The sequence below is a fragment of the Polyodon spathula genome, chromosome 25 (assembly GCF_017654505.1).
Source record: "Polyodon spathula isolate WHYD16114869_AA chromosome 25, ASM1765450v1, whole genome shotgun sequence".
Classification (NCBI taxonomy): domain Eukaryota; kingdom Metazoa; phylum Chordata; class Actinopteri; order Acipenseriformes; family Polyodontidae; genus Polyodon; species Polyodon spathula.
The window spans coordinates 13,762,068-13,785,881 of NC_054558.1; the positions used below are offsets into that span (position 1 = coordinate 13,762,068).

Below are 23,814 nucleotides of genomic sequence, written 5' to 3' on the forward strand. Positions count from 1 at the left end.
TAACATTACTTCCCTTGATTTAAATTCAACACTTTTCACAATGTATCCGAGCATCTTGTTAGCCTTTTTTATAGCTTCCCCACATTGTCTAGATGAAGACATTTCTGAGTCTTTTTCATATATTCCTTCTCCAATTTCAGTATCTCCCATGTGATATTTATAATGTACATTTTTATTTCCTGCGTGCAGTACCTTACACTTTTCTCTATTAAATGTCATTTGCCATGTGTCTGCCCAGTTCTGAATCTTGTCTAGATCATTTTGAATGACATTTGCTGCTACAACAATGTTTGCCACTCCTCCTACTTTTGTGTCGTCTGCAAATTTAACAAGTTTGCTTACTATACCAGAATCTAAATCATTAATGTAGATTAGGAATAGCAGAGGACCTAATACTGATCCCTGTGGTACACCGCTGGTTACCACACTCCATTCTGAGGTTTTTCCTCTAATCAGTACTTTCTGTTTTCTACATGTTAACCACTCCCTAATCCATGTACATGTGTTTCCTTGAATCCCAACTGCGTTCAGTTTGAGAATTAATCTTTTGTGCAGGACTTTGTCAAAAGCTTTCTGGAAATCTAAATAAACCATGTCATATGCTTTGCAATTATCCATTATCGATGTTGCATCCTCAAAAAAATCAAGCAAGTTAGTTAGACACGATCTCCCTTTCCTAAAACCACGTTGACTGTCTCCCAAGACCCTGTTACCATATAGGTAATTTTCCATTTTGGATCTTATTATAGTTTCCATAAGTTTGCATATAATAGAAGTCAGGCTTACTGGTCTGTAGTTACCTGGTTCAGTTTTGTTTCCCTTTTTGTGGATCGGTATTACGTTTGCAATTTTCCAGTCTGTCGGTACCACCCCTGTGTCAAGAGACTGCTGCATGATCTTGGTTAGCGGTTTGTAAATTACTTCTTTCATTTCTTTGAGTACTACTGGGAGGATCTCATCTGGCCCAGGGGATTTGTTTATTTTAAGAGCTCCTAGTCCCTTTAACACTTCTGCCTCAGTTATGCTAAAGTTATTTAAAACTGGATAGGAACTGGATGACATGTGGGGCATGTTGTCAGTATCTTCCTTTGTAAAAACTTGTGAAAAGTAATCATTTAATATATTTGCTATTTTTTTTTCTTCATCTACGATTTTGCCATTTGTATCTCTTAAACATTTAATCTCCTCTTTGAATGTTCTCTTGCTGTTGTAATATTGGAAAAACATTTTGGAATTGGTTTTAGCTCCCTTAGCAATGTTCATTTCTATTTCTCTCTTGGCCTTTCTAACTTCCTTTTTGACTTGCGTTTGCAGTTCTGTGTACTCTTTCTGCGTACTTTCTTTTTGGTCCTTTTTTAATGCTCTATAAAGTGCCTTTTTTCGCTGAATATTTTTTTTAATTGATCTTTTAAACCATTTTGGCAATTTAGTTTTACATTTAGATTTGTCCACTTTAGGGATGTAATTGTTTTGCGCCTCTAGTACTACGTTTTTGAAGAACAACCATCCTTCTTCTGTGGGTGTTTTCTCTATTTTACTCCAATCTACTTCTGTTAGTCTCTGTTTCATACCTTCATAGTTTGCTTTTCTAAAATTGTAAACTTTAGCTTTAGTCATTACTTTTGGTGTTTTAAAAAACACTTCAAATGAGACCATGTTGTGGTCTGAGTTTGCCAGTGGTTCTCTGACCTCTGTTTTAGTTATTCTGTCTTCGTTATTTGAAAAGACTAAATCAAGGCATGCCTCCCCTCTAGTGGGTGCCTTCACAAATTGTGTTAGGAAGCAGTCATTCGTCATTTCCACCATTTCAATTTCATCCTTCGTGCTACCCACCGGGTTTTCCCATTTTATTTGGGGGAAGTTGAAATCCCCCATTAGTATGGCTTCTCCTTTGCTACATGCATTTCTAATGTCATTGTATAACAGATTATTTTGCTCACCGTCTGAATCTGGCGGTCTATAGCATGCTCCTATTATTATGCCCTTTGAATTTTTGTCCGTTATTCTGACCCATATTAATTTGGCTTTATTTTCTATGTCCAGGTTTAACACCTGGGCTTCAAGACTGTTTCTTATGTATAGCGCTACCCCTCCTCCTCTTCTGTCCTGCCTGTCTTTCCTATACAGTGTATACCCACAAATATTATATTCGTCCCCATCACTCTCAGACAACTAAGTTTCAGTAACACCTATCACATCATAGTTACTTGTTAGTGCAGTAGCTTCAAGTTCTAGAATTTTGTTTCTGATACATTTAGATAAATACATTTAATGGTTGTCTTACCTGAGTTGTTGTTCTTGTTTTGATGCGGTCTCCCTTCTGTTTTTTTGTTGATTTCTCCCCCCTTCCTTTCTAGTGTAAATGCTTCCGAACCTGCTCGAGGATTTTTTCTCCAAGTAGACTGGTTCCCTGGTTATTTAAGTGCAGGCCTGTAGTATACCAGGAAATACCACAGTTTTGGTTTTCTCTTTTAATTTCCTTCCTAGCTCTCTGAATTTGTTTTGCAGGGATTTTAGTCTGTCTCTTCCAATCTTGTTTGTACCGATGTGGACGACTACTACCCGGTCGTCTCCTGTTCATTCTAGGAGCCTGTCCACGTTCTCAGTGATGTGCTTGACCGAGGCTCCTGGAAGGCAGCACACTGTTGTAGTAAGGGGGTCCAAACTGCGAATTGAACTTGCTGTGTTTCTCAATATGGAGTCCCCAACAATCATGACCTCCCTTCTTTTTGCTGTCTGGTCACCACTGTCAATAGGGTCCTGGATGTTGTTTCTTTCATTCTCTTGTTGTTGGTTCTGCGAACCAATTTGTTCTTGTTGTTGGTTCTGCGAATTAACACTCACCCTAAAACACCTCCACCAAACAAAGGATTTTCTCCTCTTTTAAAGCATGTGGCTGGAGCTTAATTACACTATGTAACACAATTTTTGTTTCTGGGTAGTGTTATTTCCTAATTGCTTATGCCTCAAAAGTATAGAAAATGGGTATTATTCCCCACAAACTTTGCTTTTGTGACCAGGACAGTGATATTTTGAAATTTACCTATTTCCAATGAGAAAACGGGCGAATTTGTGTATTTTCGTTCACATAAAGTCAGAAAAAAACAACATATGAATCCAAATTAACATGTATTTATACTAAAGTAATACAAAAATGACTACAAAAGATTTAGAAGTGAGTAGTTTTTCGAGATTTACGATTATACTGTAAATCACGTTCACGAATCAGCCCCCAAATGTAGTCTCCCATCATATTCTCGTTATACTGTCCTTGGTAGCTGCGTTCAAAGTCCAGTATATCCTGGTGGAAGCGCTCGCCTTGCTCCTCCGAGTACGCTCCCATGTTCTCCTTGAATTTATCAAGATGAGCATCAAGGATATGGACTTTGAGGGACATCCTACAGCCCATTGTGCCGTAGTTCTTCACCAGAGTCTCAACCAGCTCCACATAGTTTTCGGCCTTGTGATTGCCCAGGAAGCCCCGAACCACTGCGACAAAGCTGTTCCAAACCGATTTCTCCTTACGAGTAAGCTTCTTAGGGAATTCATTGCACTCCAGGATCTTCTTTATCTGTGGTCCGACGAAGACACCGGCTTTGACCTTTGCCTCAGACAGCTTAGGGAAGAAGTCTTGAAGGTACTTGAAGGCTGCCGACTCCTTATCTAGAGCTCTGACAAATTGTTTCATAAGGCCCAATTTGATGTGCAGTGGTGGCATCAGCACCTTCCCGGGGTCCACCAGTGGCTCCCACTTGACGTTGTTCCTCCCCACAGAGAACTCGGTCCGCTGAGGCCAGTCCCGCCTGTGGTAGTGTGCCTTGGTGTCCCTGCTGTCCCAAAGGCAAAGATAGCAGGGAAACTTGGTAAAACCGCCTTGGAGACCCATCAGGAATGCCACCATTGCAGCCTCTTGATGCCATCTCAAAAAAATGCAGATATGTATCCACTTAGGCAGCTGGAATTAAACTGAACTGGTGGGCTTAAGGCCCCTGTATTTATACTACTATTTATATTACTGGAAAGTTCTACAAAGTTCTAGAAGTTACTCCAAGTTTCCTCAGCACTGAATCTATCTGGAATGTTCTGGAAAATATGTAAATTTCAAAATATCACTGTCCTGGTCACAAAAGCAAAGTTTGTAGGGAATAATAGCCATTTTCTATACTTTTGAGGCATAAGCAATTAGGAAATAACACTTACTACCCAGGAACCAAAAAAAAAAATTAGCTCCAGCCACATTCTCACATGTATTTTGGCAGGGATAGGAAATTAACCCCATCCCTGCTAACCACCACCAAAACACCACACAAAAATATTTACAAACAAGGCCCTGCCCTGCCACAAGGGGCTGTCTAGAATTATCAATTTTTATATATCTTGAAATATTCACATACCATCCTGCAATTGAACTGTAGCCACCAGAGATGTCACTTTTGTCACAGTTCATAATATTTTACTTTTGATTGAGAAAATTGATCCTTAGTTTTCCAGTGTATAGAAGGCAATGGAGCGTCAGCAAGCTCTGGTTATTTTCTGTAAAATTACAACTTTTCTTGGGCTATCAAGTTCCTTACTGATGCAATGTTGTTAGCTACATCAGTGTATAGTAAGACAGAAAGACAACCACACCAAATATAATAAAATTCATTGTTAAATGGAGGAAAAAAAGGTTTTATTTGTTACTGTATTCCCCCAGTTTGCAAATACGTGCACAATTCATTGTAATACATACAAAAATAAAATGCCTAAAATGGGTTTCTAATACAGTACACCTTACCACACCAAAGCATCCTGCTTCCCACGCAATACTGTTTCAATGAGGAACGTAATTAGAAAACTGGACATTTCTTGCAATTTATTTGTAGTTACTAAAATATAACCTGTTGTACTAACTAGACCTACACTAATACAATCCAGTTTGACACAAATATGTATTTTTCAATATAAACAGTACGTGTCGGGGGATTTGTAATAAAATATAATTTACCTTAAAATGACTTGACCTGCCTCTTGGTAGATGAGAAATATGTAAAGTGAAGTACTATCTGGTTTCTGCAGTGATCAATATAAGAATGAAACATTTTTTTGTTTTTTAGACAGAAAAAAAAAAAAAAAAAACATTTATACCACTTTGGAAATCAATGAACCATTTAAGTTACAGATTATGATCCTCTTGGGAGCCAGAGATGGATTATTGTAACATTTTGAACCGGTGCAATTTCTACATGTTTGTGCATAACATAGTATACAGTAAACCAGTACAAAGTGCCTATTTCACATTCACCAAGGTGCGTAATTACATTTAAAAAATATAGGACAGTGTATGCTTGCTGTAATTGATGATAATTATGGACAACCCCTTTGCTGGCCAGGAATTAAGCGTTACTGTTTTAGTAGTAATTGACACAGTACACAAATGCTTTTAAAAAAGAGATCTCGACCCCACTAGGTCTACTGAGCTTGAGTCATTCAGACCTCATTCTAATATATTAGTTAAACTGTGCTGAGAGCTTGGGGTTTACTACTCAGACCACTTGCTTAGTAAACATCATGTAATACCTGCTCTGCTATTATCCACTCTTCAAGTGCTGTGGTAACCAAAACTTTACTTCATTTTCTAGAAACCACCATTTTATGGGCGTTTTCTAAATCTTCCCACAAAAACACCAATGTTGGCCCCAAGCTGCACATGTGGTAATGGAGCTAATGTGTGGTGTGCTGTGTGAGTTATAGTCAGGGGAGCACTGGTTTGCGTTCAGGCTGTGTAAAGTTTCCATTCTTTGCTGCCGACTCACAAGGAGTGTCACATTAGTAATAAGCACTCCTGCCAGTTTGCGAGACAAAATAACCAGGCATTGTCTCTCCTCACTGCTCTACAGCGGCTCCTGCTGGTCACGTATCAAGCAGCCACCTACAGGGCTGGACTTTGTCCACTAGAGGCTGGTAGATCGCTGGCATCCGCTGCAGAGCTTATGGGAGTAAAGAGGCGATTGACTTGGCAGTGGCAGTAGATGTTACTGTGGGACATCATTCTAAACTGAGGAGAAACAGTAGTAGTAATAGGGGAAAACTACATTTAAAATAGAAAAAAAAACCACAATACAGCACAATGGTTTTCACTGGTCTTTACTTGGGGGAAATTATACTGCAAATGGCACCATGTTGTTACATTTTAAAAGATAAACAGCAAACAGAAAACAGGACCATTGAGCGGTACAGAGATGTTCAGCAGATTAATGGTGTGGAAACCCAAGACGCAAGTATGTCTCCATGAACTACATCCACAGGATGTACAAGAAACAGTGAGAGTTATTTATTCCCAGATACTGAAACTCACAAATCACAAGTTCTTCCTAAGAAGAGTGACACACAGACAGACACCTTCTTTAGAAGACCCAGTTTAGAAGACCCAGTTTCAGCACTATACAATAATATGGAGGTCTTCAATATCCTCGTTGTCAGGGATATGCTTCCCCCATAATGGATTAAAGAGGTTAATTTATTTATTTATTTTTTTTAAATATTGTATACTCCTTTAAGGATTGTTGAAAATAGAATACAGTCAGTCGATGGTTTAAAAATAAAACCCCACAAGTTGTGCTGTGAACAGATAAACAAGAGATCAAGAGGTCCATTCTCTTTGTGAAAGGAAACCACAGGAGACAATCCTCCCTGTGTCAGTGTGCCCTGGGTCATAGCCCTGCCATTTCTATATATTTGGTGGCTGATTCACAGGACTCCAAAACACATTATCTTCCTGTATTGGGAGAACTGAATCAGGCTGCCGCTGTGAAGGCTCTGCTTATTGTGGCGTTGATTCCCCAAGGCTTTGGTCTTTTCATCAGGGGATCCACAGCGTTCACACCTACGTGGTGTTCAACCTAAAGAACACAGTAAGAAAAAACACAGTAAGAAGCATACAATATTACTAAGTATCTGAGGTGGAACACATGTTCACCCTGTATGGTTCTGAAATACATTTCCAAGAATTCTCTCTTAACTGCCTATATAACTAGACGATTAAGCAGATAATGTTGAATAAATGCTTGCTATGATTTGCCAAACATAAGATCCAAAATGGAAAATTACCTATATGGTAACAGGGTACTGGGAGACAGTCAACATGGTTTTAGGAAAGGGAGATCGTGCCTAACTAACTTGCTTGATTTTTTTGAGGATGCAACATCGATAATGGATAATTGCAAAGCATATGACATGGTTTATTTAGATTTCCAGAAAGCTTTTGACAAAGTCCCGCACAAAAGATTAATTCTCAAACTGAACGCAGTTGGGATTCAAGGAAACACATGTACATAGATTAGGGAGTGGTTAACATGTAGAAAACAGAAAGTACTGATTAGAGGAAAAACCTCAGAATGGAGTGTGGTAACCAGCGGTGTACCACAGGGATCAGTATTAGGTCCTCTGCTATTCCTAATCTACATTAATGATTTAGATTCTAGTATAGTAAGCAAACTTGTTAAATTTGCAGACGACACAAAAGTAGGAGGAGTGGCAAACACTGTTGCAGCAGCAAAGGTCATTCAAAATGATCTAGACAAGATTCAGAACTGGGCAGACACATGGCAAATGACATTTAATAGAGAAAAGTGTAAGGTACTGCACGCAGGAAATAAAAATGTACATTATAAATATCATATGGGAGATATTGAAATGGGAGAAGGAATCTATGAAAAAGACCTAGGAGTTTTTGTTGACTCAGAAATGTCTTCATCTAGACAATGTGGGGAAGCTATAAAAAAGGCTAACAAGATGCTCGGATACATTGTGAAAAGTGTTGAATTTAAATCAAGGGAAGTAATGTTAAAACTGTACAATGCACTAGTAAGACCTCATCTTGAATATTGTGTGCAGTTCTGGTCACCTCGCTATAAAAAAGATATTGCTGCTCTAGAAAGAGTGCAAAGAAGAGCGACCAGAATTATTCCAGGCTTAAAAGGCATGTCATATGCAGACAGGCTAAAAGAATTGAATCTGTTCAGTCTTGAACAAAGAAGACTACGTGGCGACCTAATTCAAGCATTCAAAATTCTAAAAGGTATTGACAGTGTCGACCCAAGGGACTTTTTCAGCCTGAAAAAAGAAACAAGGACCAGGGGTCACAAATGGAGTTTAGAAAAAGGGGCATTCAGAACAGAAAATAGGAGACACTTTTTTACACAGAGAATTGTGAGGGTCTGGAATCAACTCCCCAGTAATGTTGTTGAAGCTGACACCCTGGGATCCTTCAAGAAGCTGCTTGATGAGATTTTGGGATCAATAAGCTACTAACAACCGAACGAGCAAGATGGGCCGAATGGCCTCCTCTCGTTTGTAAACTTTCTTATGTTCTTATGTTCTAACATCATCTTTGATCAGAAGGTTGATATGCCAATCTGCAAGTGATTCCAAATTTCCAAAACTGCATCAAAACATGAGTTTAGTGAGTTGCTGTGTTTTTATTTTGCTCTCTAGGAGGGCTGACAAAAGGGTTCTTCAACACAACTGAGTACGGAGGACAACACATGATGGAATGGAATTCTTCTAAAACTTAAAATTAGTTGACATAGTTAACCCTACAGAAACCAGGACCAGAGGACAGCTGGAAGTAGAGTGGAGATAGACTTGGGACAGAAGGATAGAGACACTTCTTCACACAGAGTGGTGAGTGTTTGGAATGGGTTCTCTAGTCATGTTGTTGAGGCTGAATCACTCAGATCCACATTTGACAAAGTTTTGAGTTCAATCAGCTACAAAGACTGTCTAATGTTCTAAAGCCCATGTTTTGCTGACTTCGTTTTTACTCAGAATACCTTGCTTCAATTAAAGTCACTTGCTCCACAGCGACACACTGCATTAACATTACAAGACAGCTGACATTTGAAGTGCAAGCTGGAGCCCACAATCAAAATGACGTCAGGTGCCCAGTGTGTGCAGAAATGTAAAGGTTTCTAATTTAAAAAAAAAAAAAAAAAAACTATCAATATTCCAAATCTATCTAGCAATCTTGGTGTAAGCATGTTTAAGGTATTGGCAAGTGTAATAGAGGTGTGAGAATCTGCTGTGACAGACAGAAACACAGAGGGATGCAGTCAAAACGCCACCCAGGGTTTATTCAGAAACAAAGACAAAACAATCCCAATGTTTGTTGCAGTTGCAGGTGACCCCACTAGGGTACCAGCAATGACAGCAATAGTGCAAGGGCGCTTCAATGGTGCATAGGGTAATACCAGCAATAGAAAAACACAAAAACACAGCGTTAATGAAAATCAGAACAAAGACACTGGCTTTCAAGCTTCTTTACATAATACAGACCAGGGCTAACTGATCATCAATTAATCAATTAGCACCCGGCCATATTCCACTCATGCTTTGGCACTGAGGGGATTCTAACCCTAGACCTGCCTCAGTTAACAAAACCCTTTCCATAATAAAATACACTGTTTACATATAAAAAAATATGGAATATGAAAAATACATGTAAAACATGTTTCTTTCAAAGCTGCACATTTGAGACGTATATACTGAATTGACGTGCATGGTGGTCATTTTATGGAACCATTTAGTTAGTTCCAATCAAATTTGTTTGTAAAGTGGAACTCTATTAACAAAGACAAAGCAAGTGAGCACTCATCACTTTTTAGGCCAAAAGGGACTTGTATTGGGTCTGCTCAGGGATAAGTGTCTCTCTCTGGGGAATTAAGAAACAGCTGAGCATGCAGGCAGGCGAGAGGAACACTTTACTGTGGTGACACTTTCACACAAGACAAAAGTGCTTTTCCATATGCTACGAATATTGTGCCTGGAAGGGGACATCTGCAATCCGATTGGGGTGTAAAAGTGGAGCTTTAGTAGCTCAGCGAGGGGGAGAAATAATGCAAACGAATTCATAACTTCAAGCCCTGGTTTTAATTGCCTCACTTGCGAAGGTGCATTTTCACTTGCGATCTTTAGAGATGCAAAAAACTTGCACAAAGGTTGATGTGTCTGTTTTATTTTCCTTCTTTAGCTTCATAGACAGATGGAGCAGCGAACAGTAAGAGTGTGAACTCAGAGTGGGCATGAAACTCTCATCAAGAGACTATGAATCTATACAATGGAGGTCCAAACTATAGCGTCACTAGTGTTGAAACAGAATTACCCCACTCAGCCCCCTAATTATCGTGGCATCCCTGACTAATCATATTTCAAGTGGAGACATGAAAGAAATTGTAATTATCGATCAGAAATGTTATCTATTTTTACGGATGCAAACGGACTAGGGGTGGGGCTTTAATCACCTAGTTTATCATACAGGCTTACTGCTCACTATCTTGGTATCTCTGAATAATAATTGTCTCCTCTTTAAATATACAGATATAATTAAAAAATCCATCATGCAGTACCACTGCTGAATGACTGCGTGGGACAACTGTTCTTCATTTAACCCCAAAACACATTTTTCTGTAATGGTGGAGAAGCATGTTTTGGGGTAAAATGCAGAACAATTGTACCACACAATCATTCTGCCTTGGTAATGAGCAATTCTGGGTTAAGTAAGGGGTTCGAGAGATACAAAGGGCAATAAATGCCCCCCCCCCCCAGTCATTCTGTTTCAAGGCTGGTATGTGTCAACCAGACAGAATGACACACTCACACAATCAGATTCTCTCAATAACGTGTGCTAAATAATGTCCTTACTAAGCTTCATTGCAGTTAGATTTGTACTTCACTACACACACGATCGTAAAATCAACTATTACCATTTAAACATTATTATACACAGTAAACACATAATGCATAAGAGTATTTCATTTTCAATGCTGCAAACACAACCTAAAAAAATAATCAGCTGTTAACCACTGATACCTTTTTGTACCCAAATTGAATATTAAAAAGAATACAAAAATTAAGGCTGTAAACGGGGAAAATCCCAGTTTTCCTGGGAGGTCTGGTAACCTTATTCACATCGAGGCACTTACGATGACAGTTTGAAAAATAAAGCCCCGACATCTGAATTGATTAAACTTCCACAAGCGTGTGGCTTTATTTTTCAAATTGTATAATTGTTAGTGCCGTGATTCATATAATTAAACAAGGGCTATATGCAGGTCTAGAAGCATGTTGCATTTTAACAAAAGGACTGTATTCAACCCGACTTTACTGTAATGATTTGTTTAATTCTAGATAGAGGTACCCACGAAACCGAATATATCCTCATATTGACCTGGATCAAAATACGATCACAGCTTTGTTTGTAGATATGAGAAAAACAATATTTCTGACAATAAAGTGTCGTGGCAACTAGGCTCGTTTAACTTTCACCTCACATGAATTATGAAATGTCTTTCCACATTACATCACAAACACAAAAGTATGTTTGTACTTTGGAATCCTCTGCCTCTCTCTGCATTCTATCAAAGATATTTTTTGGTTGTTGTCCAAGTAATTTCAACTTCCTGTTGCTGACAATGGTGGCGTTGCCCGCGAGTGTACGTGGCAAACATGAGCTGTTTTAGGGGCCACTGCATTCACAGTAGTGCAAAAAACAGGGTAGAGTCCCATCTGGAGCAGGACACTTTTAGGATGGCTGGACCGGAGCCAGCTGTGTTTACTCTACAAAAAAAGACCTCAGCCGTCTCGAGTTGGGTTAGAAGTGGCTAATTTAACAGAGTATAAGAGTGTCAGAGGTAAACATTGAACTTCTGCCTGTCAGAGTGTCCTAATGGCCTTGTTACTGTAATTATCAATTAAACCAATCAGATATGCACACATTATACAGCTGATTCTACTTAGTTATTATGTGTGAACTACATAGTAATCAATGCATTGCGACATTAATTACCCGAACTTAAAACAAAGTGTTACTGGCACATCTGTGTTTATTCTGCTTGGTTAAAGAGCGTGCTGACTCTATGGCTTGGAAGCAAGCTTGTGTTTTCACCGAACTTCGAAACACTGGATTACAAATTCAGAGGTAAATCTAGATTAAACTTGGAAGATGCTGACTGAGGCAAGTCTACTCGTTTTTAAGATGTTTTTACTAATGTTGGATGGCAGGTTACATCACTTGCCTCATTCTTGGGTTCAAATCTGGTTACTCAAGTCCTAGTTGAATGAGCCTTGGACAAAATACACCTGCCAAATATATAAATAAATAAAAATCAGTAAATAAATAAATCTCACTCACTGATTTTAAGGAAATTCCCTTTTGGTCAATAGGTATAAAATGAAACCCAAACAAGCCTTTTAAAGAATATGTTCATTCCACAACAAGGAAAGCAGACTTCCTCTCATTTGCCCTCATCTATACAATTCAGCAGCAATCAATGGCAATGAACTATTTAAAAGCATTTCCTTTTCACCCAAGGCACTGACAATTGTACTGCTTTTTTGTATATTTAGTGATCTTACAAAATAAATAAATGTGTTGGAAGCATTAAAATGTCGTTTGATCTGGAAATAAAACTATCACTCTATGGTCTCAAATACGTTTATTTTTTATAGCACTTTACAGACTGTCACTCAATGCTTGGCTGTAGGAGACTATGACAAGAATGCTTGGTTGTAAAGGGGTTAATACCAAACAAATGTAAACATGTTAAGGGAATTACTCCATTATCTATACAACCTTAGTTTTAATGTAGCCCCAGTAGACATGGTATATTCCACATCTCAAAACCACCAAGCAACTTCACACAGGTGGCATTCTATGCTTGACAGGGCTAGAACACTGCTGGTTCCAGAAAGATTCCGATACTGACACAAAACCAAATTCAATTCAATACAGGAGCAACAGAAGCTCTCAGAGCGACTGTACACAACCTAAAAGACAGAGGTTTAATAAACAATACATCTTTTTTGGCTAGAGTGATTTTGAAGCAAAAGAAATAGTATTTACCTCTGTCCATTCTAGTCTTCCTCTCCAGTTTCCATCTGATCCAAAATGTCTTCCATCACTTCAGAACGCTTCTTCTTAGGACCGTCTGGAAAAAAGAAAAGTGGAACAGGTCAGACAGGCACTGCAGTCTGTGCCAGGCACAGCATGATAACTAGAAAATAGCAATGTAGCACACCGGATTCTCTCTTTATTAACTGCCTAAACTGTATACTTAAACTGTCCCAAATTTAAAGATTCATACCCACAATGAGTATCTCTACAGTTGCTTCATTAGAGGTTTTATTTACATTTGTGTGACTTGTACTTCTGGCACACCAGCATTTACATGGTTCGTTTTTCAATTTGACGGCAGCCATGTTGAGGTTTTGTGATTTGCAAACTGTTGCGTCTGGAGCGATGCCTATGGCAGCCATCTTGAGGAGGTCTGTAGCAAATGTTGCATGATCTTGGAACGAGTCGTAACTTTGAATGATGAAGTTGTATACTGAGAGTCATGCTAGGCTCTCCAACCAAGTTAGGTCTATTCGTGCTTGGCCGTTTTTGGACAGACAAAACCATTAAACCAGCCACCACACCCCTAATAAGAAGAGATTCAGTTTAGCTTTACTTTGCTAGTCTGGCAGCTAAACTACACAGGCTGCTACTCTAGGTGGTACAGTGTTACTGTGTCTTCACTATTTTTTAATTTTGTTTTGGACATTATTTTCAAGTAAATACATTGTTGGTTTCATGTGAAATGGGGTATTAGCTGTATCAGGGATACTCAATTATTTTAGTGAAAGTCTAAAATTCTTGGTTACAGCAAGGTCAAGGTCCGGAGCATATTCCCATTCCTATCCACAAACCAACAAACAAACACAGAGCTACACAAATGTAGTTCTACACGTGTTGTTGGTGTGACAGCTCTTCACTAAATTTAAAGGAGTTTTTGGGGGAATCAAAACGGTCTAATTTTTACTAGTCTGCCGTCTCTACTGATTTGTTACTGCAGGAGTTCTTTTCCTGCCGTAACCATGGAATTGCATAGCTATTGTATTCTTATCTGTTTGTGTTAGCAGAACCAAACATTGTGTTTCACCACTGCAAAAACAAAACAAATTGTAGAAAACAAAACAAATTGTAGAAAACAAAACCGAAGCACAAGATGAAAAAAAAAATGAAGTCACTTGCTTTCCCTTTCAAGTGAATTAAAATAAAAACCTTACAAACAAATACAGTAATTTACAGTAACAGTTTAACTGCATGTGTTGTAAGCCTGACTTGGATCGCAGAATTTGACAGTGCTACCATTGCTTGCAAAGTGAAGTTTCGTACACCCCCCCCCCCCGAGCTCTTTTTTCATTTATGATAAAGCCTACCTCTCATAGCAGGTTTAGTAAGAACTGCTTGGCTGTGTCTATTAGTGTTTATGAAATAGAACAAATAAATTGTAAATCAAATGACAAAAATTAAAATTTTGTAGGACACTTCAATAGTGAATTCTTTGTAATATCATTAACCGTATAAAACTGGTAAGGCACTACTCAATTCAGCAACCACGTTGGTTTTTGGCATTTTCATACTGTTACAATATTTTTCTCTGACTAAAAAAAAAAAAAAAAATCAATATGCAATAATTAGGTTTGATTTTTTTTTTTTTTTATTTCAGCCCCCCAAGCACATTCCCCAGAGGTAGTCCTCAACTCTCATTTGCCTTGCTATATTGAATAGGCGCATACACATGACAATAGGGCCGGGAAATTGGATTTGCAGAGAGGTAATAGGCAAGTGTCTAGAAATAGAACGACAGCCAGCTAAGCATGAACTCTCAATCACTGACATCATTAACAGCACAGAGAGAGAGAGAGAGAGAGAGAGAGAGAGAGAGAGAGAGAACCTGAAAAGTTACTAAATAATAGTATAAAACCGCATACAAATATCTGTATAAAATTGAGAGCTTATCGAATTATAGCGAAATGCAGTATAACATCTCTAGAAGGCTAAATATGGTAAAGGTTTGGTGAAGATTATAGCAAAATATTTTTCACTGTGTACAGTTTGACAGACAGACACAATCAGCTCATAAGGGCTCCTATTTTTTAAAAGACAAATCGAATTTTAAAAAAAGAAAGAAAAAAGAAACCAGCAGTACTTCCTTCAATAGCAACCTTCTAGGGGGAGAGAGAGAGAGAGCAAAAACAATGAAAAGGGGAAGGGGAAGAGGAGAGGGGTGACAGAGAGAAAAGATCACTGAAATACCATCCAAGTCAGGGTGAGATAAGCTCCTCCGGCTACAAAGCAGTAGAAAGACCGAGTCTAACCCCAGAAAAAGACACCATTAACCATCGGGCAGCAAATCGCAAACAACTGAGCCCCACTAATATCACTGAGCTTCAGAACAGTACTGGTACAAAACTATAATCTTTTACAAAAACGCTGATCCCTGTCACGCTGGTAATATGAAACAAAAACACAAACTAAACTCGAATGTTATCAGGTTCTAAATAGAAAAAGGGAACAAAAATTTAGCAGTAACCACAGCTGTCACAAAACACAAACTGGAAACCTGAGAGAGGTCTGTGTAACCATTATGAGACGGGAGAGACAGAAACTGAGACACATTGTGTTCTGGACACACACACTTTCCCAAAATCTGAGAGATTAAAGACTTGATGCAAATGAAAAAAATATACATTGTTGGGAGAGGTGCAGAAAACCTATGACTGAATGTGAACCACTGCCTGTAACAGCCTGAGAATTTAAAAATATTTCTGTTCCAACTGTATTTGTTACTGTTATATACCATAAGTATAACAAGATGTTTTTTTAAACATACAGTACACTAAGATCTTTCTTGTTAATTTGTGCTGACTAACTGCTTTGGAAAAACCGGAACAATCCTGTCATGCCAATAAAGTTTATCTGGAATTTAAGACAGGGAGCAAGAGAGAGGGAGAGATGAAAGGAAAAGCAAATGGGAAATTAAGGATTTAGAATTAGTAAAAGGTAAGCAGAGATGGAAAAGGAATGAGAAGGGGAGGGAGAGAGAGATGAGAATGAGGAAAGGAGATAGAAGTGAAAGGAGAAAAGGGGGGTAGAAAAAGGTAAGAGGGAGTGAGAGGAAGGGGAAAGAGGGGAAGAGGGTCAGGGGAGGGTGGGACAGAAAAAGGAGAAAAGATTGTGAAAAAGGAGATGCTGAGGAGAGGGAGGGGAATGGGATGAGAGAATAGAAGGCGAGTTTGGGCTGCTTCAGTATGGCAGCTCAGCAGTTTGGATTCTCAGCATGGCTGGAAGGTAAAACTAATATTTGAATACTCAATACTACATGAGAGCTCCGCTTTGAGACCAGTTTCAAGCATGGTGTTTGGTTTTAGTCCTCAGAGTGACCCAGGGTGGAGAGTGAATGGCAAACATCAAGCAATCACAATTCTGTTGACAAAGAAACAGCAGGGAGACACAGAACCAATGACACAGTTAAGCAAAGTAATGCCCTTGCAACGTGGCTCAAAGTTACATTTATAGTTTTCAGGTTGGTTCGTTCAGCTGAATCAACAGTTACCATAACGTGCAGATTTGATTTTTGCAACTTTTATTTTAATACCTCAAAGTGACTGTAGCAAACAAAATAAAAAAAACACATTTCCACACCACTCACTAATACTGCAGCTCTCGCATGTGTAGTAACCAGTTTCTCTTGCAGCTGTCAGCAACAGCTGATGTTACAGTGCAGCCTTTATTTAGTTTAGGAACAAAATGTAAGATTTTTGTTGCGATTATCTGACTTTATAACTAGAGTTTATGCATAAGTTATAGTGCAGTCAAAATATTCACCATGGTAAACAAGACCGATATTAAATGGGTTTACTGCTGGAACCACTTGGCTAGACGGAGAGAAATAAAGCAAAAAAGCAACCCCCATCTCACCATAAAGTTTATTCAGTGTCTCGACAAATTAATGTGAGCAGTGCAGCTCCACACACAGACGGGGAAGCGCTAATCCTGCAGAGCGAGCAGGCGAGGGGTGTTGGGAGCCCTTGGCCACAGAGCAGCCTCCCCCTCCACATCCACATGCAGCTAGGAAACACGTTGGCAGATTGCAGAGCCGCCACAAGAGCCCGTGGCCAAATCACACCAGCAGGGGGCAGCTTGCAGTCTGCCAGTGTGGGCTTAGTTAAAAATAACACATCAGAGTGACACTGTCTTCAAACAAACATACAGATCACTGCTGTAAATAGACAACCAGAGCTATCAGAATGAGAGAAAGCCCAAAGTGAACACATGCAAAAAACTGACTTTCACACAATATCAGATGTCCTTCTACTTGGTCAGTTCTCAAGATCACCATGAATCTACTGTGTCTACTAAGGAAAGTGTGACATATACGGATAGACTCCTCTACTTATGATGATCAAGTTCTTGAAAGAGTTTAAACACAGTAACAGAAGAACCAGCATCTTTAAATATTCAGTTTCAAAACAATGAACGGTGCTGGCTACAAAGCATACGCAGGGAGCTCAATTAAGATCGTGCCTGCTCCCTTGCTCCTTGCAGTGGCCACTGTGCCCAAGGCATCAGCTGCTATGGGTGTTAGTTTGGAAAACTTGCACCTTTTGGACGGATTTTGAAGAAAAATAAGGCTACATTTCTCCTGAATATTGTGTCGCAATATTCAAGCATCTTTTTAACCAAGACAAAAATCAGTGCAGTATTTCCCTGTTAATAACGGTACATTAATGAATCTGTGTGAAAAGCTTAAAGATGAAGGGGTAGGTATACTAAAGTGTTGCGCTTGTCGGAAGTCTTGGGTGAAATGTATTAAACAACATTGCTATTTGCAACTTTTTAGGGAATGCTCTCAAGCAGCAGTTTCGGTTCGCGGTTCAAGCGTTCATGAATATGTAATTATGGGTGTTCCTCCATAAACTTGCAGACTGGGGGCGGTGATAGTGTGCATGAGGCACAAATGTTGTAATGAGATGTAGGAAAGCTGCCGGCAATTACAACAATTTCGATTGCATCAATTTGTTAAACTTTGAAAGCATATTTAAACAGGTTGCACTTGTTGCTGTCACTTCCCTGTCAGCTTTTTCTCGTGCGTTGCCAGCTGTGCTCAATGCATTTGTGGGGCAAACACACAAATACCTATTTTTCACCAAAAAGTAGGGTGTACTTACAAGCCTCGCAAACAAAATTTTGTGACATGTCTAGTTTCCACAACGTGTTGGGAGCAATAGACTGCACACATGTGCCGCTAACCCCTCCAGCTCATTCTGAACATCTGTACATGAATAGGAAACACACCTATTCTATTAAATGTGCAAGTAGTTTGTAATTGTGCACAATTTAACACTGCACCCCTGACTAACTTAAATAAAAATGGACAGCATACATTTGGCTTATAGGCTACTATTGATAATAGCAAATTTGACTGTCCTCCTGTAAGTATCCTAACTTGTCACTGCAGCAACATGATCTATGTTGTGTAAATTGTCTAGGCTGCCAAGTTACTACTACAAAAATCACTGAGTTTCAATTTAAAATAATATTTTATTCAGATTGTACACCAATGTGTACAATGTAGCAGCATGATTTATTTTGTGCTACCATACCAGTAGCCTACAGGCTAAAGTAAAAGTAAGTGCTCTAGGTGTTAATTTGATTTTACTACTATACTGTAGACATTTATGTTCATAATGTAACGAGTACCCTACCGAAAACAGTGTTATTTCAGTGCAATGATTTATAAATGTGCGTGCGCGATGTTATTATATTTTTATAAACCTGACACCTCCTAATGTCGGACAAACACATCCGGTTTGTTCCTGCTGTATGATAGAGAAGCTTTTTGATAGAAACACATATTTTATGTGGGGGTGAAAGTGGGGGCCTCACTATAGAATCTGATGGGATTAAGCTGCCTTTCATTTATATTTATTATACAGTCAACATCGGTTAACTCGACATCCCACGGGGATGCCATTTAGCGCCGACTTATCCAAGGTGTCAAATTAACTACGGGCGCACATGAGTCATGGCATTAACATGCATACAAGGTACAGAACTTGCACGTTTACAGTATTTACAAGTTCATTTTTAGTTAAATCACCCTACGATTGCTCCAGCCACATATTTTAATGCGTAACCCTGAAGCAATCCAGGGTTATTCCCCAGGGCCGTAAAATGCTGCTGACTTTAAAAATGCCTAAGCCAACTGGACAAACTTTTTGGATAGCACCATTTGTCAATGGAGCATGCACTGACTGTTAAAAGAATAATTACTATACTGTAGTTCACTCAATCTGTGATAGGGTTCATATCCCTTGCTTAATATAGCTTCTTGCCCAGGCAGGAAGATCAAGCCCCCATCATAGGGGGGACATCAAGAGGGAATTGGAAATAGAGGATTCAGAAACTCAAAGGGTTAAGGTCTCTAGCGACTGACTTTTTGCAGGCTCAAAGTAAAGTGGGACAAACTGCTGTGGCAGCCTTATCTGACATTTTGTGTGTGAGGCCACTGGCCTGGCCTGCTGTGTGTGTGTGTGTCTGTTTCCACAACTCCCCTGGGGCTGCTCCTATGTGTAGAGAGGGTATGCTGGCTCAATCAGGACAAATTACTATTGACTTGTGTGCATAGCCAGCACAGTACTGCTCCAGGCACACACACACAGCCATCAGGTTAGAACCAACAGCACTGCAATCTGCCTCAAACTAAAATCAAACTATCATGGTTGAAAAAACAAAATAACGTTACCAGAACCAGAGCATAGATCACCATGACCTCCACTCGCCATACGAGACTGATGCATACTTGTGTACCAGGGCACTTTAAAATAATGTATTATTAAAATCATGCATTTGCTAATGTCTGGCGCGGTTTCACAACAGTTTGCGGTTTGTGCACAAGTTTTAAAACTGCCTGGATTTTTTTAAACAGAGAATTGCTTGTTCTAAAATGTCACTTGTCCTGAGATTACATATGAAACGGCACGTTTCCCAATTCCAGTCACTGGCCGTGTGATTCGCCAACTACCAGCTTCCTCTGCAGGTCCCCTGTCACATTTCTGTACTAGGAGTCGACTAGCTGTTTAACCCTAATAAGGTAACCTGGGGTCCATCCGGACCCCACAGTGCTTTAGTATCAGTTATTATGTGGAGCTAGTGACTTGATTTTTGTTTCCTTTTAGCTAGTTGTCAGGCACCCATCCTGTTACACTATACAAAGGATAATTCTAGTCCAGGTAGCCTGGTTGAATTTCCCACACTGTTTTAGGTTTGGGGTCTGTATGGACCCCAGCTGTATTGTATCGCCAGGCCCCACCTTCTCGTGTGAATATCTCAGGCACCGTAACAGTGAGCTTCCTGGTTCAAGTTCTATAGTCGAAACTACAGCAAACCGAAACAAAGGCTTGAGTCGCGTTACCTGAATCAGCTCCTGAGTTTAGTTTGTTGCCTATTACTTGGTCGCTTCAACAGATAGTGTTCTGGTTTCAACGTCATTTAAAAGCGCAGGCTTTGCGCTTTCCATCAGTGTCAGGCATGCCTGTAAGCGTACCTTCTACCACCCCCTCATTCAGTGCTCCAGTGCTGTGAGGCACAGCAAACCAGTAGGTGGGTTCAAATGCCTGTAACTCAAAAATGGAAAGAGCTGCTAGGAACGCAGTTAATATACCAAATGGAAGAGGAGGCTCGGGGCTTTCCCCATGATCTCATGTGCCCGGACGACACGTTCGTAGAACAAACTACAGCGTCCAGCATACAGTGGTGCCTTCACTTGCTAGGAGATAGCTGTGCGCATTGGGCGTGTTATCCATTTTGCACAGCATAAACAACACAGTTCACAATTTCATTCATTCATTTACTCCACTTGTTATTTATATGTTTTATTTAGGGTTGTAAAATGTTAAATGTTTAAAAGACAAGTATTTATCTTACTGTTAAGTATATGTCTTACCGTTAATCCGTTAATATATTTTAGTTGCTACACCAGACTTTAAACAAACTACAGAAATGCAGCTTTCAAATGGCGTCTTACTTGTTTACTACTACGTTTCGTAGCCTTAGCAACAGCCTTCCGCATCTCAAATCACGTCTCATCTTTGAGGGAGCAGCTGGATAGGTTGCTTTACATGTCCATCACTCAACTCAAAAAAACAAAAAAAAAACAAAACAAAAACAAACTACGACCCCTCTCGTTATCGCGATATTTGGTAAATACTTTTCCAGAGCAGTATGGGCATCTATAGTTTGAAGTTTGAGTGATTGAAAAGAAGTAATGCCTGGAATCATTTCACAGAAATAACACCTGTCACAGTTAAATGTAAACTGTGTAATAAAAAGCTGACAAGTAGCACTGGAGCAATGCTGAACCACCTGAAGCTGAAACATCGCTCTGTTTCACGTGAAGACAAAAATCAAACAACACTGACAGCGTTTGTTTCTGGCAGTGCAAGAAAATGCAACAACACAATGTGTCGAAAAACTGACTTGCTGTGTACCATGATCACTACAGATACGCTGTCTTTAAGTTTCGTTGAGGGTACAGGTTTTCGTGCATTGATTAGTTTTGTAGAACCTGAATACTGGGAAAGTGTTACCTTTGCATTCCAGCATCGTCTGTACCTTCAGAACGTGTTTTCCCAAAGCTGGCCTAATCGTCTGCGCACAAGACTGACACCAGAGCATGTAAACATGTTCATTTTTCTAAACATGTTCATTTTTCTAAGCAGCAGAATTTACATGTAGGAGTTCAAAATTTGATTGACGTGAACTGGACTCTAAAATTGTTTTTTTTTTTTTTTTTAATCTAAATCAGACTTTGTGTTTTTGGACGTCTGGGATTTTATGTAAAAAGTTGCTATAGTTGTACAGTCAGTTGTTGCTGCAGATTCACCCATTGTATTTTCATCTTTGGTGAGTATAATCTAAACTATATATAAAGCTGAGAGGAACATGTCAGTATTTTCTGGGGCACACAATACTGCCGTAGCAGACGGTACCACCGTGACACACAGTACCGCTTTACCATATTTGCCTTTACTTAAATCCTATAACTATACAAATTAATTTTCCAGTGACTTTTTATTAGTTAAGTGGTTAACGCTTCATGTGACTCATCTGGTGGGATCGTTAGTACTGAGTATCACAATACTAAAATTGGTACCAGTAACACCCATCAGATTAACTCCTTAACGGTCACACGTTTTAACATTATAATTTGAATAGTTTATACAGTATTTTTAAATGATATTTACATCCCTAATTTTATTGCTGGGGTCCGGCTGGCACCCAGGTTACCAGGAAAGTCCTTATCAGGGTTAACTGTCATCTTTATTTGGGATGCTGGTAACCACTCAGATAACCCATGAGTACAGTTGAAAATAAATGACTACTGCATTAATTTGTACAAGACTACATGTGTACAAGATGAATGTGTTTATGGAATAAATAACCCTACACTGTATAGTGGTGTTGGGCAATAACAACAATGTGCATCAGGATACTCAAAGTCCCCTGGAAAAGAAAGTCATGTAGCAAGAACACAGAAGAGAGTGAAAACTGAAAACAGTGTTCCTACCTTACTGTCCTGTTTTAACACAGAAGTCAAAGTGCATCCACAGGACATGCAAACACAGCAGTTACAACAGAACAATTTCAATGAACTGCATCCGCTGCAGTCTCCTTCACATTTTTATTATTACAGTTTAAGTCGTAAACAAATACTTTATTCCATGCAACCTTTTTCAGAATGCCCATACAATTTACAGAAATACAAATGAAATATTGCAATAAAAACAAAACAATTTAAGTGCATCTAATTAAACACTTTAGAGACCAGTGTTATAAAAAAATACACATCATGGACCACTTGATTCAATGTACATTACTACAGCACTAAAGCAAGACTACTGGGTATTACAACAGAAATAATTACAATGGGGGGGATAAACATACCTGTCAAATATACAGAAATGCACAATAAAAGGGTCAGCTTCTAAATTGTGTTCTTTTATTGCAATAAAATGAAATAATAAAGAATCTCTCTACATGTGCGAGCTCACTATTTAGGAAATAAACAGCAGAACCACTGTATTAGGAGTTTATTTTACAAAAATTTAACAACTCCAGGGGATCCTTTCCAAGCATTCCTTAAAACAGAACTAGCTATCACATTTTAGCAATATTTATGCATTTTAATAATTTTAAAACTATCTAAAGAAAGGAGTGCTAAAGAATGTACTTCTTATCAATTCGGAGCCTAGAACAAAAAATAACTACACAGGCTGTTATTTTTCCAAGTTACAGAGCAAGCTGCCACAATTCTACACATACTGCCTGTGACTAGGATTGTGCAGCATGTTCCAATGTATTATAAAAGCGGGGGGTTCCACGTATCTAAATAAAACCTGGCGAAAGTGGCAGGCATGAAGAATACTTTGGTAGTGTAACAGATATTTAGAAACGACTTAGTACTACAAAACAACATTTACTCAACAACTGCTAAAGATTAATAATACCAGTTTTGTGTTGTGTTTTGGCAAGTTAACCGTGTTTATGTACATGTGATAAATGTGCACCTCTTACTACCTTGTCGCTCACTAAGGGTTATTTTATAAGAGTTGTTATTTGTATTTGAGGAACTGAGTTTCGTTACGAGTTTGATTGATCTCAAGTCCTCACTTGATGTTCTGTTTACATTACACTGTTGAGATGAGCCAGGGCGACTGTTTTTGAATGAGTTCTATACTTCGTTTTTAAACCATTTCAAACATGGCAGTACCAACTAGACCAACTAGATTTCACAGGTATATTTCTGATGATGTTCAGACCAAATTCTAAATATTTCACATTTGGATTAGGTTTAAACTACAAATTGTTTCTTATATTGTTGTTTTTTACACACTAATCCTGCATCCTGTCCTGTTTCACAGAAGTCTCTGATCGATGAAATAACCAGA

General features: G+C 39.0%; 1 protein-coding gene across 2 annotated transcripts in view; it reads right to left on the bottom strand.

Moving 5' to 3' along the window:
* Window positions 1-6,110: 6,110 nt before the first annotated feature.
* rbm19 (RNA binding motif protein 19) overlaps window positions 6,111-23,814 on the bottom strand; it is an 82,142-nt gene continuing 64,438 nt past the window's right edge. For both annotated transcript variants that reach the window (XM_041228280.1, XM_041228279.1), the window contains exons 23-24: window positions 12,881-12,965; window positions 6,111-6,881 (exon numbers count right to left, since the gene is read on the bottom strand). In XM_041228280.1, the coding sequence (XP_041084214.1) occupies window positions 12,892-12,965 (74 nt within the window). In that variant the 3' untranslated portion in view covers window positions 6,111-6,881; window positions 12,881-12,891. The remainder of the gene's footprint in view (window positions 6,882-12,880; window positions 12,966-23,814) is intronic.